This window comes from Thunnus thynnus, chromosome 20 (assembly GCF_963924715.1).
Source record: "Thunnus thynnus chromosome 20, fThuThy2.1, whole genome shotgun sequence".
Classification (NCBI taxonomy): Eukaryota; Metazoa; Chordata; class Actinopteri; order Scombriformes; family Scombridae; genus Thunnus; species Thunnus thynnus.
The window spans coordinates 15,291,226-15,309,853 of record NC_089536.1 but is presented as its reverse complement, the minus strand read 5'-3'; the positions used below and the strand labels follow the sequence as shown (position 1 = coordinate 15,309,853).

Below are 18,628 nucleotides of genomic sequence, written 5' to 3'. Positions count from 1 at the left end.
TTTCATTCTTCACCCATTATGCATCTGCTGATTCTCATATCTTTGTTTCATGTTCTTTATAGACTGTGTTTTGAAATGTTTATTGTCCTAAAGTGCCGTGTTTAAACTGGCTTACCTGATCCTGCAAAATGCAAAATTGTATGTTAATACTGGAATTAAAAGAGTTATTTTTCCAGGTTGCTTTTCCCACAAAGTTACTATTATTCTTCTGCTGAATTTGTAAGGACTTAGCTTGGTATAATTGGTTTTTAAACTTAAAACAAACACATTTTCCCAAAGCATAATTTTCCCCCCTCTTTTCTCAATTTTCACAGTTAATCCTTTGATTTAATCACCCATGAAACAGTGTAATAATTTGTGTTTAACTTTATTTTATTCTTTGGAACAGTTTTTGGCAAATTGCATAGAGCAATGGTGAAAGAATAATGCAAAATATCTGATATTAAACATATGATACCTTAGTTTGTTACACAAAACATATATAGCAGGCAGCATACAATATATAAAAGGCAATTGCAGTGACACTTATACTTTTTGTAATATAAAGCAAATATATTAAAGGGGATTTCCTTCCTTCACTGAAACAATATATGCTCTCAGTATACTGTTTTTTTCTACCTTTGGCAAAAGAATTCAATTTTCAATATTCAATTTGAATCAACACAGTATGTAAAAGATTCACATACATGACAAAGTCATTTGGTATCATTTTTGTATCTGTCTAACCAATACTAGAGTCCTATTTCACACTGCCAGTCTAAATGCAGTCCATTCTTTTGTTAAATAAAGAGAAATGAATTGGGTTGGATGATTCTCTTATTATTCTGCTCCCTCTATCAACTCTAATATTCTTAAAACCAAGAAAGAGACCAGCTCCACCCTCATTCCCACAGTAAAAAAAAAACACAAATTGAGAACTCAAGAGTCATACAGCTTCTTCATTTGGTGGCCCAAAGGAGGATGAGGAGAGGGGGCGGTAAAGTCCTGCTGTGTCCTCAACCAAAGAGTTTGATGAAGCAGGGGTGGCAGTAGGGCTTGTTCTCCTGCTCCTTGAAGCAGCCTTTGCTCAGAGGCTTCAGACAGAAGTGACACACAAGGTGGTGTGGGTGGAATTTGGCCCCCATGGCGGTGACACAGCGGCCCAGGATCGGCTGCTGGCAGGCCTGACACACGCTGCCGCGGGACTGGTGGTAGTGGGCCTCGCACAGCGGCTGACCCTCGTGTTCGAAGAAGCTGCCGTTGACGAAGGGGCTGTAGCACTCCTAGAGGGGAGCGGGGAAAGAGAGAAGCAGGGAGATCCAGTTACAGCTGAGAGAGCTGTAATTAAAAAGCTGTCATGTGAAATGACAACTTTCTCATCTAGAGTTCTAACCTACTTCTAGAAACTGGAATTTTTTAAAAACTTTTCTCACATGCTAGTTTTACTGAGAGCAGTGCCTTTTTTCAGGAACACCCTGCTCACACTCACAATGTTACATTTACACATGGAAGCTGGCCAGTGCAACCGCAGCCTAATCTGTTGGCTACCAAGCAGCTCGACTGTAGTAACTTTCCCCACCAAAATGTATCCTGCCAGTCTGGGGATAATATGAAACAAATACCAGGTCATGACTAATTTACTGGTGGTGTCTATGTTTTTGTTATTGTTGCAAATACCATGAAAAGACCAAAAATAACAATGTCAGTTTGTCTCTTAATACTTTCCTACTTCCCTACCTTGTCTGTGGCACTCAGACCCAAGCTTATCATTTCCTATGAAAGGCATAAATCTGGAAAAACTGATCACAAATATAGTTTCCTTTTTTAAGAAAAGACTCAGTGGTTAAAAACGCTGGGTACAAACTGGAGTAAATAGATCAAATGTTGTAGGGGTCTATTTTCAGCTGCGGATTAATACACATTTAGTGCACTATTCTAGTATTAGCAGTTTTTTCAGCGCCTTGACTGTGTATTTGGCACTTACTCAAAATAAACTACAATGGCCATGTTCATGGTAATTATCTTTGTGGATTTAATCTTTTTTATGGGATTTGTTGACAATAAGAAGCATATAGAACATATATCCTGTAATGTCTCAAACCTACGTGACTTTCACTTAGAGAAAAGCTACGAGAGCTGCAAATGTTACAAACCAGGATTTAAACTCAGGAATTTTTCCCAGTGCAGCTAAACACCAAGCAAACATCTGCCAAATGCAACAAACAGTATTTATGGACGCCAGTGAAACACTCACCCTACATACGAAGCACTGTGGGTGCCAGAGAGAGTTGAGCGCTGAGATGTAGTTTTCCAGAATGGGCTGGCTGCAGCCTTGACAGCGGGAGGCAAACAGAGTCAAGAAGCACTGCTGGCAGTACTGCTGGCCATCACGGTCGTGGAAACCTGTGGAAGATATTGTCACAGATTTACACAGTTCGTTTGACTGGATGATGCAAATTGATGAAAACACTGTCTGAACCAGTTCCATGTGACTCAAACAAATTTAATCAGTTTATAACGGTTTAAGGTTTCACTGGTCTGAACTTTTAAAGGCTAACAGTTTCTTTTATCTTGGAGCTTGTTTAAATTTGGCCATTTTCATGCCAAGAAAATACAAAGATTCAGTGTTTCTCCCAAATTCTTGGCAATGTGGAACAGCCTTTATAACAGATTTTAGGCGACAAAACATTTAACTCTCCTTTGAAACTGATACAAATCAAACGTTATTAGGGGGGTTAGCAGCTACTTATAGCAATGTTACTCATATAGAAATCTATTAGGACTATAAACGAAGAATTCTTGTGTAAAAGAAAAACAATACATCTACATCATTTAATGGTTAAGTCGATGATTAAATTAATTATTAGTGATTGAATATGTGTCTATGTTTGATTAGAATGAGGTGTGTTTATGAGGTCTGCTGCAGTCTCCTGTTGCCTGTTCACTGTTTTGTTCTAGAGCCAGACAGGATATGTGCCACCCATTACCTTCCTCTCCAAACGCCCGGCTGCATTTCACGCAGCAGAAACACTCTGGGTGCCAGTTCTTGTCCAGAGCAGTGACCATTTTCTAAATGAAAAGAGGAATAAAAAGTCAAATGGCTTCAAGAGGGATGAGATATTTCATCGAGAATACGCTCAGTGTTACGTAACAGACACACATGAACATCCAAGTCTCGTACGTTTAGTATGGGCTTGTTGCAGTGTGCACAGTGGGGGGAGAAGAGGGTGAAGTAGTCTGACTCGCAGTACGGCCGTCCGTCCTTCTCAAAGAAGTTGCGACTGCCCAGCTCTGTCTCACACTCAGTGCATACAAAGTGCTCTGGGTGCCACACCTTCCCCAGAGCCGTCACCACCTGAATGAGGAAACAGACAGAAATTGCTTAATGGACAGATTCCTCCGCATGAAAGATGTTACACTTCTCATCCAAATACTGCTGAATATTAAACTAGAAGTTGCGATAGGAAACTTAAGTCTGTCTCGCAATACTTTCTGACCTCTGAAGTTGTAAATCTTTAACAACGGGTCACTAACATGTCACTAAAATACATTTTAACTTTTAAATAGGCTAAATACTTTCCTTTAACAGCAGTTTTTTATCAAAGGTCACTGTTGGGGAGTATTTTCAGCCACAGATTTGGTGCGCTAGTGAGTATTTATGACCCAGGATGGTGTATGGGTTTGACTCAAAATGAAATACAGTTCATCATAATGAAATGTTACCCAGCGCCTCTGCATGGCTCACTGATGTGTTTTTGGACAACAGTGGAGCTCTATGGCACAGAGGAATAAGCTATTAGCAGGCTTTGACTGCTTCTTGTTAATGTATTGTTGGTTTGGGTTTTTTTCATTGGATTTGCTGACAATAGCAAAAAATAGAAAATCACCAGCTTTATCCTTTAAGTTTCAATTTGTCTTCTCCTCTGTGCTAAGAGGATATGCTGCCAGTGAACACAATTTAATCAAACAAGGTCTTTGCACAATAGGACGCTGTTCTATATATACAATTTATAATTGTGGTTGGTAAAACTGTTGAATTTTAAACATTTTGTCATATTGAATAGACTTCAAATTTATTTCACTTTTAATTACCATATATTGTGAAATGTGCTGCAAAAGCCATTGCAGGCACTGTACTGTACATTCCAAACTTTTATCAAATGAACATTATTTATCAGTCCTATTCCTCTGGTTATTAATATCAATATAACCAATATAGAAAGGTACAACTGATTCTGATAACTCACCTGTCCTACAACTGGCTTCTGACAGGCTGAACAGTTTCCCTTAGAGGATGTCTGAACTCCTTGTCTGCTCAGGTCTGATTGGAGGAGCCCCAGCATGCTGTCCAATGAGCCGCCGGATGAGGGTTGTGGTGGGGTGACGGGCTGCTGCTGCTGCTGCTGCGGTGCTGTGACCACTGGAGTGACAGGTGCAGCTGGCTGGGAGAGGGCAAAGAAAAATGAGGCATTGCACATCTGTCTTTGGGATTTCAATTTGAAACTAAATACCATAAAAGACTGGCTGTAACGCTTTTGACATTTAGATAGTCTGGCTGTGTAGATTAGTGTATATTATGTAGTGTATAACAATATAAGTGAGTTGAAGTTCAGAGGCTGGAAAGGCAACATTTTTTCATATTAAGTAAAATGGCTGTTCTGGTAACCTAGTGGTTAAGACAAATCCCATATAATTACGACATCCCTTGTATTAGATCCTGGCTAGACACCTTGGTTCTCTGGCCATCTTTCCTGTATTTCTCTTCTATCTGCTGTCAATAAAGCTACACAATAGTGTGATATATTGTGTATTTCTGGGCTTCTGTTGTCTGCAAGTGTTCAGATTCTTGTGGATAACTGGCCAAAAATAGGAAATGTCAGATTGTAATTGAGAAATTTCCATAACAGCTAGGATAAGAGTTTGATGGGAGAAAAATGTTTATCATTCCAAAAACATTACAGCAGTGAGAGTCAGTCTGCAAGGGCAAATGGCAGAAATACTTATTTGTCCCCTAAGAGTAGCTGATATACTGTGTAATGGAATATATCGCAACCACAACTTGTTCATTTTGTGAAAGATGTCACCTGGATATTACACACAAACCCAAACTATCAGGAACTAAATGGCTGGCTTTATACAAGCTCATACTGCCGTTCTCTGCTGTCTCACTGAAGTAATTCTGGGAAATGTAGGAACTCACTCAAGTAAAATCCGATAAGACAGTTTTAATGAAAGTGGGTAAATATCACTTTGGAGCGTACTGAACATTACAACTTGATCGTGATCATTGTAAAGAGAATCCTATGGTGAAATGTCACTTTTAAAACTCTGTTCCCATAACTTCTCAGGCTTGTTTATAATCCACAGCTGGACTACATACTGGAACCAAACAAACTTATAATGATGGAACCACTTCCTTTGCTCACATGCTTGTCATTGACTCAGTGAAAAGGAGATCTATACACCGAATGTAGATTTATAACACCGACTTCCAACTATCCGAAGCTATTTCTGTAGTTGGAAAATATCTCCACCAAGACTAATTTCTATCTTCAGGCCATATCTGGTGACTGATTTATACCAGGAAGCATGTGCTGCTGCTGTGGCCGGGCCACACAGCAACAGTGTAGTCAACATGAGGTCAAATGAATGTCTTCATGAATTCACCATGAATTGGTGTGAGCTGCGTTAAATTCTGGAACAACTGGGAGCGAATGGTGGAAAAAAAAACACAGCGCTCACATCTTGAGCACAATTGTGGATTTATAGTTGAAAAGTTAACAGGTAAAAGCTCTTTGTGTCATTTTTCATACGGTTTTGTGGACTTACTGTGCTTTGGACTCTGAAGTCAGACAGAGAAGCCATCAGTTTGTCCAATTCCAGTGTGGCTGATGTTGCTGAAGGCTTTGCAGAGCTAGAATACAAAAGACAGTTCTTTGTTTAACATGCCCACAAAATACACAATTTCATCTGATCTACCTTAAAATACAATCCAAAATAAGACAGAATGGAATCAGTGAATTAGCCAGTGAATACTGGATATTGTTAATGGGGGCATATTCTGAACATTTCCAGGTCTATATTTATATTCTGGGGCTCCACTGGAATACATTTGTACGATTTACAGTCAAAAAACTCCTTACTTATCTTATATTGGCTCTTTATGCAGCCCCTCAGTTCAGCTTCTGTCCGAAACAGGCAGTTTTAGCTCCTGTCTCTTTAAGGCCCCCCCTCCCGAAGAGCCCGCTCTGTTCTGATTGGTTAGCTCCCGGAAGCTGCCCCTTGGCAAACTTCCATCAGTTCCTGAGGTTACGTAAATAAACTATAGTACTTGGATTTCATTTTTTTCTCGTTCTTTACTCAAAATATTAACGTCTCAAATAGATCTGTGCATGTTTGAGCCAAAATCTGAAATATGCGAGTGGACAATGTGAACAACCCATGGAACAACCTTAGAAACCAAGGCCACAGAACGGATGTCTGTTTGTGGGCATGTGTGAACAATCTGATGTCCGTTCAATGGGGAAGTAGTGGTAACTTTGCAAATGGAGCGTTCAGAGCCCTGGCTTTTGACTTGCAGGGAGCATTTTACATACATTCACCTCATGTTTTGGAACTTTGACCATATTTAACATCATCCAACGCTATAACAGCATATAACTGAAAGAGAGTCACAAAAAGCATATGATGTCCCCTTTAACAAAATGTATGTTGATGTCTCTTCTTGTGCAACTATTTCAACAAGCCATCTATCTTTGAAAAAGTAAAACCTGCACAAAACAGAGCAGCATGCAGAGTTAATGAGAACATTTTCTCTCTCATATAGACTGCAAATTAGTTTTGAGATGCTAAACTTGACCTGAAATAAGTCACAACAACTTAATCTGTGCAAAGCTGCCATGGCTAAGAACTGATTTCAAACCCTTCAGAAAACCTTTCTCTGTTGACATAGCAAGAGTTAGATGATTAAAATGTTTAACTATCTTAGTAGCTCTACTTCTAAAAGCTAGTGTAGTAGTTTGCGGTGTAGGAGGCTCATTTGCAGTACACTCTACAGATTCTTAAGATATGATTAAATTGATTAGTTTTATTACTTGGAAGATGATGTTGTTGCCTTATCCTTGATCTTGTCTCTCTCATCTTTCTTAGAAGAAGGGAACTGGGCCAGGATCTCATCTGACAACAAAAACAAAGTCATAAGAAAATATTCACCTCAGAGTTAGAAACATATGACGCATGTGAACACACACAAACTAACCTGTGATGTTGAACTGGGTCGCATTCAGCTCCTGTAACAGATGGTCCAGTTCACTCAGACCTCCTCCCAACAGCGAGGAGGAGGAGAAGGCTGGAGGAGGATCTGCTGCGCGTGGAGATCGCGGTTTGCACACTGTGCTGTAAGAAAGATAGACAGGCGGAGTGAGGAGACATTTAGGAGTGTATTAATGTGCAGGATGGTAGCCAAGTAGCAGGGTCCATTCAGACAGATTAAGAAAAACCTTGCTCAAGACAGTCAGGTCAGCCAAAGCAGTATTTACAAAAAAAATTCTGATTTTAAATCATTAAAATATTTGGTTTAATCTTTGGTCATCAATCTTTAGCTTTGTTAGTCCCTGTCCATTACTCACATACATTAGTTGTCCATAACATTGGTTTAAGATCTAAAAACACTTTCTCACTGGCATTTGTGAAATATAATTTAAAATGCAAAAGCTGTCAATTGACAATAATTGAAAAAAAATGACAAAGATTAAAAAAACAAGCTGTTGATCATTTCTTTTGGTTCTAATCTGATATCAGCTCCAAGTGGTTTCTACAGTAACTAGATATGAATGCATATATCCTCATGCAGACACAATGAGAGGCTCTGTCTTGAGGCAATTTCTCTCTAATCTAAAAGCAAAAGAAAACTTTCATATTGGCAGAAATGTACTCCATACTTTACTCTTATATAATTCTTGTAGGGAAAACTGTGCACTACATGTTTAAAAGGTTAAACCTGAGAGGGGGTTACCTGTATAATTTGTCTGGGTTGGAGTTCTGGGAGGTCTTCATTGCTGAAGAAACAGTCTGAGAGACAAAACAGACAGACGATCGATCAAGCTAAGCAGTACAGGAATTCTCAGAGATTACATATGTATGAGCAGAAAGCTCAGAGTTATGATGATCCAAAGGAGAGTGCAGTCAGAAACAGCATTTTATGCATGCATCCCTGGCAGCTGCTTGTCTACCTGCTGTGGGGTGTAGGCGGGTGGCGGCGGCCGGGCCTGGGCGGGGTCCTGGCTGGGAGGATCAGCATTCTGTGGGGGGTCAGAGGTGAGAAGGACAGGGCACCGAGCTAGAGGAGAGCCGGTGTTCTCCAAATCAGCAAGGAGGGCATCTGGAGGGGAGAGACAGGGAAAAGAAACTGAATTAGAGAAAGAAAAATTATAAAACACGCAATGAAAGGCAGTTTACTAGCCCATAATATATCTCTACATTTGTGATGTCCCTGATGGTGTTATCAGTTTGTTTATGAAGCTTTAAAGGCAAATTGAAAGAGATAAAAGTTGGAATAGATTTTAAAAACATGCAATGAAACATATTGGATGACAGACAGAACAGATGAGGTTAAGTCAAGGACAAACGAGTACATGACGTAGTGGCAGACGAGATGAAACACATACAAACACATGCACAGACAGTTACGTACCAAACACAACAATACGAGGACTGAGAGGGTAGTTAGGTGGTTCAGGCACTCCTAAAGAGAGACAGACAGCCTGTGTGACCAACACAGCACCAGCAAAATCAGCCCACACGTCAGACAAGACATGGAGGACAATGAGCGTCCTCAAAACACTAATCAGTCAGGGGACAGGACAGTCAGAGATAACCCGTCAACATGGTTATTAGAGCACACAAACATTTCTGCATTTATATCCAAGACATGCCAGTATAGATGGAAAGGAAGCAGAGGAGGAAGAGTGTTTGGCAACTGATATCTATGTCCACTCCAACCCTCTTCCGACCCCCCCCCCCCCCCCCCCCAACCCCCTGCACGATCCCTCCATGCTGAAGTGGAAGCTGCCCAGAAACTGAGCTCGCTCAAGCCTTTTAGGCTTTCCAGCTGTATGACATCATTCAGCGCTGAGAAGTCCCTGTATGAGTGACTAAAGGCCAGAGCCACAGTTTGTAAGAAGTGAGCTAAACATGAGTAATTACAAAGTCTAAAGGCCGATCCCATTTCTTTATTTTCCCACCCCTCTTTTTTCGAGTGCCCCTTGCCCCTTGGAACAGAGTTACAAGGGGTGGTGGTTGATATATGCCCCTATGAAATAAGACAACCCTTAAGTTGTAGCAGACTGCTGCTGCTTTGGTTGAATTTCATTATTTTTACCAGGGAAATATTCACTTTGCTTTTGACATTGCCAATACTATATTAATTGAATTAGTTGTCAAGCCATTAGATAAAAATATCAGTGATATAACCTCTCCTTTATAGAGATTAGTGGTCCTTCTTGTCTGATGTGCCCCAACAGCCGTCTCAGATGAGCTCAACTACCCCTTCAACGACACCACCCACCATGTTTCAAATGTGTTTATTTGAACTGATTTTAATCTGGATGTTAGTGAACACTAGCATTTAGATAAAAGTGGATAATGTTGCAGTATTTTTTCAAACAAAACATGGTGAATATGGAATTGCTGATGTTTAGGTTTGGTCTCAGTAGGTTTGGTAATGTTTGCCTTCATAGTGCCACCTCACTCGGAGAGGCAAAAACTGGATGTTTCAACCATTTATCCATCACTTTTAAGCCATGCTGGTGGCATGGCCACAAGTCTGTTAGCTGGTCAGTCCGACACTTTGGCCCAGACTCAAATATCTCAGCAACTATTGGATGGATTGGTATGAAACGTTATACAGACATTCATTGTCCTAAGAGGATGAAACTTTAGTGTTCCCATAATTTTACTAGTGCCACCAATAGGTCAAAATTTCCACATATCCAGTGAAATATCACAACAACTGTTGGATGAATTGCCATGAAATCTGGTATAGACATTCCTGTCTGCCCTCAGGATGAATGGTCATAACTTTCAACTTCATGTAACGCCATCATTAGGTCAAAATTTTAACTTGTCCATTACTTCTGGATTACAACCAAATAACTGCCAAACAAATAACCTTCCCATCAGCCTCAGCTGTAAGTTGTGTTGATAAGGTTATAATTAGAGCTTTTTGATACGGTGAAGTACCTTTAGCGCTGCAACTAACAATTATTTTCATTATCTATTAATCTACCGATTTTTTTCTCGCTTAATCAATTGATCATTTGGTCTATAAAATGTCAGAAAATAGTGAAAAATGACTGTTACAATTTCCCAGTCAAAGATGAGTCAAATCTTCAGATGTCTTGTTTTGCATTAAATCATCACATTTAAGAAGTTGGAAACAGGAAACATTTGGCATTTTTGCCTAAAAAAATACTTTTGCCTATCAAATGATTATTTGATTTTCAAAAGTAGTTTAGTTTGCTGTTGATTAAACAACTTATTGCTACAGCGGTGAGTATTGTGTATTAAAAAGATCTTACTATAACTGTGTGCTCAAATCCTCAAACTTCAAATAAAAGCCCTTAACAGTAACACTTCACTGCAAGTCCCCCATCCGCTATTTTTATAACACATTATCATGTAGTTGTAAACAGATATAAGTGTTTAATAATGTACTTGTCTACCATAAGTCCTCCCGTGGACACCCATACATGGAGGCTCATGTATATAATTTGTTATTATTTATTAAATGTTAATATGGTTCTTATGAATGCTAAATAAGTTGTGTGTTATTGTTATATTTGTTCCATTTAGAAAAAAATTACGAAATAGACTTTGTGACAAGCATGGATGTATTATAAGAGCTGGATACGGCGCCGCTGCTCAGCCTTGCAGCCAATTTTTCCCAGTGGTCACTTGCAGTATTGCAGCAAAAAATCACCCTGCCGCCCAAAAAGAACTTTAATCATAGACCATCATTGTAAAAGAGACGTCTGTAAAACTGTTGACAAGGTCAATTATGACTGTATATTATGAATTTTTGATCCATGGAAGTTTTATACTTGTAAAACTTTTCTCAAGGAAAGTTAAAAATCTTAAACTTAAAAATCTGTGACATCATCAAAATGTAAAGTCTATGGGCCGAGTGGGAACTCACGGGTGGCGCCAGCAGGGGAAACACTACAGCGAATATTCAGTGGGCCGTATACCCCGGAAGTAAACCCGGAAGCTAGAAACTTTTTTGGCATATGCGCCAGGGGAGCGATTCTTACTGGACTGAATAGGCGCCATTTCGCATCCGGTATCCAGCTCTTATAATATGGTGGCAAAACTGTGAAAAAATTAACTTTCAGCTTCTCAGATTCTGGTACCCTTTAAGAATGATGTCATGGATGTTTGATAAATGTTTGAACTAAATGATTAGACTTATTCCTTCTGGTTAAATACTGTTTTAAACATCTGTGGTGCCATGTTGAATCTAAACATAACCAGTTCATCATGCCTTAGCTCATCTCTGTGGTCACTTCTGACCCAGATGATTCACACTTCTGCTACGACCATGCGGTGAGAAATCTTGTACATTTACAACTTGCCCTCCTCCTCCCTGCTGTGTCTCTGTCTAAAACACACACACACACACACACACACACACACACACACACACACACACACTCCTACAGACTCAACTGCTCATATAAGGAGCTGAACTTCTCTCAATGGGAATTATGACCATATTTAGAGCTGCCTGTCGACTTGTTTGTCTTGGCTAAAGGCCTCTCTAACGAGTGGTCTGTCTCACCGAAAAGCCTCGCCAGATCCAATACATAAACTTACAACGCTGTCGGACAACTGCATAAACTGAGTGTCCCAAACATGGCCACTGGCTGACTAACACTCAGTCAGTCACCCAGTAAGTCGGTCTCACTGTGCACAATCCGATCCAGATGTGCCCAGATGTGCTTGGCTACATCTTGCCATTCCTCCTTGTATCGCTCGAAAAGCACAAATCTCTCCCTCACCCCCCTCACCCCCCCAATCTCAAGTGGACTTCAAGAAAAAAAAAAAAAAAGAAAAGTTCTTGGGCAGCTGAGGCAAAAAGGCCTTTCTATATATTCATTGTGGCTTTTTGAAATAGCAGTGTGGCCCTGAGCTATTTCAGGGCCTTTCTGACACAGTTATTCCCAAACACGAAGACTCAGCTTCTCATAATGTTGTTCTTAGAAAGAGAAGAATCAACATCTTTTATCAACAGAAAAAAAAACAATCACGCTCCCTGATGCTCATCCACTCCACTCTTTCATTTCATGTCGTCCAAGCCTTCAAAATGGAAGACACTCTGTTAAACATTATGTGGCTTTCTCGCTTTCTCTCTCTCCCTCTCTCTCTCTCTCTCCTGACTTGTTGATATTAATGGATGAGGAGACCCGCCGTGGACCGCCTTTAAACCTAATTTGCAAAGAATTTATTAAATTTGCAGGGACATGCTTGAAAACACCACCGGGCTAGACATAGAGAAGTGGAGATCTTGTATTACCTGTAGGCTATGTGTGCATGTTGAAAAGGTAAAAGAAAATGCTGCCAAAAACAATAAAAAAAGATAACAAAACCATCCAACATCTCAAGAGGAGCATTACATCAAGAGGTATTGCTGTGGACCAGGATGATGTCATATAGAGAAAGCCCAGTTCCTGACAGAGAAGTTGTAACAGTCACATTTAAGGATTGGCTACTCATTTTTACCCGTTTACACCAATAAAACTCCCTTTATATTACAGGCATGTATGTGTCCTCATTGGAAACGGAAAGCAAACTGCACTCCACTGATTGCCAGAATAAACAGAGACCCTATTTCCTCTGTTTGGGCAAACCACCCCTTCCCAAAGATCCCCTCCAGATATCTGAACATGTACGCTTCAGACGAAGAACAGCAGTAATACTCACCCAAATCGTCCATGATATATATATGTATAATTTCAGCGTTTCAGCGTTTTCCTCCTTGTGCGCAACAACACGCACAGCATTAATAAGTTGTGCCGGACAGTGTCGGTGCCGCTGCTATTGTCTGCGTCCGTCTTGAAGGACTTCTTGGAGACCGTTATCCGCCAAGAGAGGTGGAGGAGGAGGAGGAGAAGGAGGAGGAAGACGAGGAGGGCGTCCCGTTTTTTCTTTTCTTTTTTCCTACACGACTCTCTTCCTGTGTAATGCCTACCAGGACCTCAGACCGGAGAAGGCGTAGTTAAATATATGTGGTTACAAACCCCGCATTCCCCGGACACACGACGTCATCCCAGACATTCCTAGTCCATATTTGGGAGAGAAAATTAAGGATTTAGTGGCGCGCAAACTGCATTTGAACGCGCCGCTGCGACTAAACTTAATATAAATTGATGTGAGAAAATATCGGAACATGTAATTTGATGATGTTTCATTCACAGGAAGTACAGAACATCTGTAGGATAAACACTGACAGGCCGACACCCATTTTTGAAAAAGACGTTTGTAATGAGGACAATTGGATGTAATAATAGAAGTCAATTTAGTAAAAATGACAGGACTCATTAATAACAACAACAATAATAATAATGTAATAATAATAATGATAATAAACAATACTATATACAGGGCTGGATTAAAAAGTAATCTCTGATAATTTTGGCCTGAAAAACGCCCACATTTTTCTATCAATCTTGTATTTTTTCATAATTAATTCAATAATTAATTAATTCATCTGTTCTGTTATAATTTTTTAATTCAATGTTTTCTGTTTGTCTTTTATTTAAAATTCTTCCAGAAATGTCCCCACATGATTGTACAGAAGCTACTAATCTATGGCTTTATTAAGCAGTTAATGGTCCTTGTTTCCACCCACACTCTGGCAGCTTTGTTGTATTTTTACAGTGTCAGAAACCAACCAATAGTCCTGTATTGGTATACTCTCTACTCTCTGGACCTTGTTTTGTTTTTTCGTAATTTGATGAAACACAACTTATTTAGGAAAATGCACCATGTGAAAAAAACAAGAATAATAGATATTAGAACTAGATTTACACACTGGGCCATAATGTTACCTGATAATGAAGGACTGAGTTGATAATAACTACTTTAATATTAGTGGTACAAATTCCTAAACAAACTTGCAAGTAATGTAATGAGCAAAAAGAAACTGACACAAAGTAAACCTGGTACTTCTGGGGGTTTTGGAGGTCTGGAGTCCTGGCGCTGACTTTGTCGAGTTGGAAATTCAATCCAAAATTTTTAATCTGGTGATTTATTTTCTTGCATGTATTCATTTATAAAATCCTTCATTTTTCTTGGCCTGAAAATATATTAATGGCACTAAAATATGTTATCTTAAAAACCCAGTATGTGACTCAAGGTCCCAAAGTACCAGTGAAAAATACCAATCGTTCTAAACATACCGTACTTCACTTATAATATTCTAACCTTAACAGGACTTAGGAGTTTTGCCCTACTCAGTGATGGTCTGAAGATCTGAGGGTGAAAGATGCTTCAGTTGTTTCTTCATCTTTTTCTCTCTATACGCTGTACTCTTGGTCCTGGCTTGTTTGAATTTATGGTGTCTTATAAGCTCATGTGGGCTGGGCCCGCTATCGTGTGCACAACACAAGAATAAAATTTAATTTGTTCATGTCACAGTGGTGTAAATAATAAACTTAACAATGGTTGAATTTCATTTGTTGCTTCCATATAAGGGTCTTATTCATGCCGGCTCACTGTCAGTTTATTGGGACACTTGAATAGAGTGAAGCCGTCATTAGTGTTATTAGTAACAATTGTGTTTTTCCTCCAATGACGTCAAAATCCCCACTATGGAAAAAAATATTATATGGTAGCCTCAGCCCTGTCTGTGTATTAGACCAAGAGTAGACTAACTTTTTTTTAAACACACAACCTTTGAATTTTGTAGTCTTCATTTAAAAAGTTGACACAAACCTATGTTTAAAATAAAAAAATCCAGCACAATCAGCAGTGTAAAAAACAAAACAGGAAAAACTTTTAATTAAGCAAGCTCACAGTTACAGGCTATGTTTATGTGATTAGGGGAAGGTGCGACATTGATGTTGATGACGTGCGGTGACAAATGCATTTTCAAAACTAAAAAGTTAAACACATCTTCTTAAGTATATTGTATGACACAGACAAAATGTCCTCTGACCAAAAATATTCCTCTGGTGTCCAAGAGGTACCTGCCTTTGGTCTCAGTGCATGAAACATACAAAGAACGGACAAGTAAAACATACAGAAGAAAAAAAAAAAAATGACAACAACAATGACTTGAACATAATTATTATAAAGACTTTTTTTTTTTCCTGGTATGAAATTGAAATCAGAAATGTACAACAAAATTGGGAGAATCGGGCAGAGGAAACTATCAGTTAAAGGTTTATCTATTTGTGTGAAAATAAAGCCTTTGCTTTGATTTGTTCATGCAGTTTGCCGATTCAGACACCGGACTCCTTACCCATGCATGTTACTTCTAGAGCACTGTGACACACAACTACACCTTCACCTGTTTCCAAAATATTAATGATAATAATTATAATAAGTCACACACATACACGCACACACACACACTCATACTTTCCGAACCAACTTCTTCACTCAAGAAATTTGAGCCAGTTGGTGCTTAAGAGCGAAGTCAAGGAGCAGAACCGCATGTGATGTGGAAATCATAGAGAGTTAAAAAAAAAATGACTTGTGAAGCAAATTAAAGGAGGGAGGGGGGTTGGGGGGGGGGGATGCTGGGATGACAGCATGAAGGTCACATGGATAGGCTTGGTTACCTATAATGTCCCCATCCATCAACTGAAATTATATTACATATCCTCCACCCCGCTACTTCTTCACTGCAGTTAATCCACACACACCCACTTCCATCCTTCCCTCCATTGCTCGTTTCCTCTCTCTCTCTCTCTCCCCCCGCTATCACTGCACTGCCTGTTCGTTGGCAGTGCTACCGGAGTCCTGAGGCTTCATCACATCGGGGAGTTCTGGGGGGCTGGAGAAGGCCTCGACGTGCAGCTGCTCGAACATCTCATCTGGAGGGCGGAGGAGACAGGAAATGGTTAGTTGAATTTGTGACGGCGAGGTTGCATGTGGCTAAATCGGTCTCAGTCGCTGCTGTGAACATGTACGGCGGCGGATCAGCTCAAGCTCAAATAAAAAAATGACTCTGGTATTCTTAAAAAGGTAAAAAAGGAAATAAGTCTTGAGAGTTAGGTAATATAAGCCACAACTATTAGTCACAGGGAAGCTATGTATTAGTTTAACTGTTCGCTGGAACCAGTTACGACCTTCTGGGCATGTTCAGACTGGCAGCTCAAATATGATGTTTGGTTCAGGATGGTGTCAAGATTGATTTTATAAAAAGGTGTGGAGCACAAAGGAAAATCCAAATTTGATCCAGTTATTGTGAATCAAATCAAATCTACATTCATAGACATTTTGCAATCTCCTCCGAGAGATGTATCAAATTTAAAAAAAAACTCTCCTTTTCATCCCTCACAATGCATCATGGTCAACCAACTCTGACCTCTGTACGAACCAGGCAGGACATATTCACCTTCTCTGTCAGTTATCTTGTCTTGTGTATGGTAAACTTGTTGACATTGAGTGTAGCAGTTGAAATAGTTTTGCTATCAAAGAGCCAGAGCTTCAGGCCACACTCAACATTTGACACCAAAGTTCAAAATACATACAGGGGTGATTCTGCTGTAGGAGAGGCAGCGATAGATGCAGCAAGTGAGAGTAAGAGGCACAATGCCAATTTCTGCAAAGTGGGCAAACTCATTCAGCTGCACTTAAAACCGCTATCTCGGGTTCTATTACTATAGCACTCGACTGAAACGTTGCACAGTTGGAAGTTGTCTGTACCGGAGACATTTGAAACTCACTGCCTAAAGTAGACAAGGCAGACTGAAGCAAAATCACTATAACACAGAACACATTTTATTATTTCATCACAATATAACTCCTAGATGGCACTGAACACCATAGATTCATATTTAAAAGTGCAAGAGAATGGATGACGAGCAGGAGCATCCTTTTCAGACTAGAATTTGTTAATGACCATTTTATCTACCAATACATGGCAGCAGCATGACTGCAAACCTTAATCTAACCTAAATCAAACAAGTTCAATCACTACACTAAAGCAGAATTTCCAACCCAGGAAAAAATTCAACACCCCCGATCCTGACAGGCATACAACATAACATGGACTGAACATACCATTGATGCGGAAAGCCAGACCAACTGTAGCTGGGGCCTGAGGTCTGGCAGTCTGGTTGGTGAATCCGCTGTCACCAAGAGTTTTGCTGTCCTCTAGCAGCTGGTCATCCTGTGGAACAACAGTTGAAAATGTCACAAAAGCCTCCCCAATGGTCTCAAAAATGTATAAACTTGCTTCCATAAACATAGAGACACTGTGTCAGACATTTCAAGCAAATGTTTCAGTCAACCTTAGGAAGGAGAACCACCATCAGTAAGGATGCTGAGATAAAACTTTTGTGTGACAGGACTATAATAGGTGTCACTGGCATAACTGGCCCCAAAACTCACTTTGTAGAGCCGCTGGTCCTCAGGTGGTCTCTTCAGAATACCTTCAACAATACGCTTCAGCTCATAGACGGTGGTGGACTCCTTGGCATCTGTGAAGATTGTGGTCTTGTGACGCCGGATCATTAAGAACACGTCCTGAAGGAAAGAAACATGGGCATAGATTGATTTATATGTCAAAAGGCAACTGGATTTGATCCTTAAGATGAGAGCTTACAAGTGTTACTCTACATTTACGATGAGGTCAAACAGGATGGCTGAATCTACATATAAGGTAATAATTCACAACCAGGTTAACTGGCAGTAACTCCTGTTTATCTGCCCAAACACTCCGTAGGCCATGCAAGTTTATAGTAAGTGTCCCCTTTACAACTATTTATAACCCCTCCCTCACTAGATTGAATGCGTCTTCTAAGCAATGACATATGAAGGGAGCTTAAGTTTTTAGTTGGCTGTTTAAATACTGAGTGTGTCAGGGTAAGTATTTCCCGGATACAGCAGAATTAACGTTACTGGCAATTCATTGAACGTTGTTAGCTCTCCAGGCTAACGCGAATTAGCCAATACAAAACAGCCTTGAGAGTTTTGAGGGTATAAATTTGACAGATAAGTGGGCAGACATTGTAGTACAATGGCAGAATACGTGCAGCCGACCTGACTAATCTAAGTCCAAGGTTAGCCGAGCTAAGATAAGTTACCTCGCTGCAGTCTCTCGTTATAGCTGGTGAGGCGAAGCTAACATAGCAAACAGAAACTGACACTAACACTCCTTTAACCGACAGTACCGTTTGTTATTATCGCGTTAATACAAGGCGTTGAACGTTAATCCAGTGTATGTATCTAGGCACCAATCTCACAAGATTACTGGTAGTAATAATAATAATAAAGTTACCATTTCAAGTAGTCAGCTAGCTCGTCAGTAGCGCCAGCCCTGTGTTGTCCACACTGCACCGCTTGCGGCTCTTGCGCAAATTCAGATAAGCATGTTGTATTCACGAAACACAGCTGCGCAGGACAGCGTAACGTTTTCAGA

General features: G+C 40.0%; 2 protein-coding genes across 3 annotated transcripts; both read right to left on the bottom strand.

The window, feature by feature from the left end:
* Window positions 1-348: 348 nt before the first annotated feature.
* On the bottom strand, window positions 349-13,219 carry LOC137171858 (transforming growth factor beta-1-induced transcript 1 protein-like). 2 transcript variants are annotated; one of them, XM_067576031.1, is made up of 12 exons: window positions 12,958-13,219; window positions 8,672-8,722; window positions 8,211-8,359; window positions 7,994-8,049; window positions 7,238-7,374; window positions 7,074-7,155; window positions 5,809-5,893; window positions 4,227-4,421; window positions 3,161-3,334; window positions 2,967-3,048; window positions 2,234-2,382; window positions 349-1,262 (listed from the first exon to the last, which is right to left on the bottom strand). In XM_067576031.1, the coding sequence occupies exons 1-12, from the start codon at window positions 12,968-12,970 to the stop codon at window positions 996-998; spliced, it is 1,440 nt and encodes a 479-aa protein (XP_067432132.1). In that variant the 5' UTR covers window positions 12,971-13,219; the 3' UTR covers window positions 349-995. The 2 variants fall into 2 exon arrangements, with proteins under 2 accessions (XP_067432132.1, XP_067432133.1); XM_067576032.1 differs by lacking the exon at window positions 8,672-8,722 and having other exon boundaries at window positions 12,958-13,217.
* Window positions 13,220-15,009: 1,790 nt separating this feature from the next.
* Window positions 15,010-18,625, bottom strand: LOC137172552 (elongin-B-like). The gene is made up of 4 exons (XM_067577048.1): window positions 18,488-18,625; window positions 17,599-17,733; window positions 17,269-17,377; window positions 15,010-16,076 (listed from the first exon to the last, which is right to left on the bottom strand). The coding sequence occupies exons 1-4, from the start codon at window positions 18,488-18,490 to the stop codon at window positions 15,964-15,966; spliced, it is 360 nt and encodes a 119-aa protein (XP_067433149.1). The 5' UTR covers window positions 18,491-18,625; the 3' UTR covers window positions 15,010-15,963.
* Window positions 18,626-18,628: the final 3 nt, after the last annotated feature.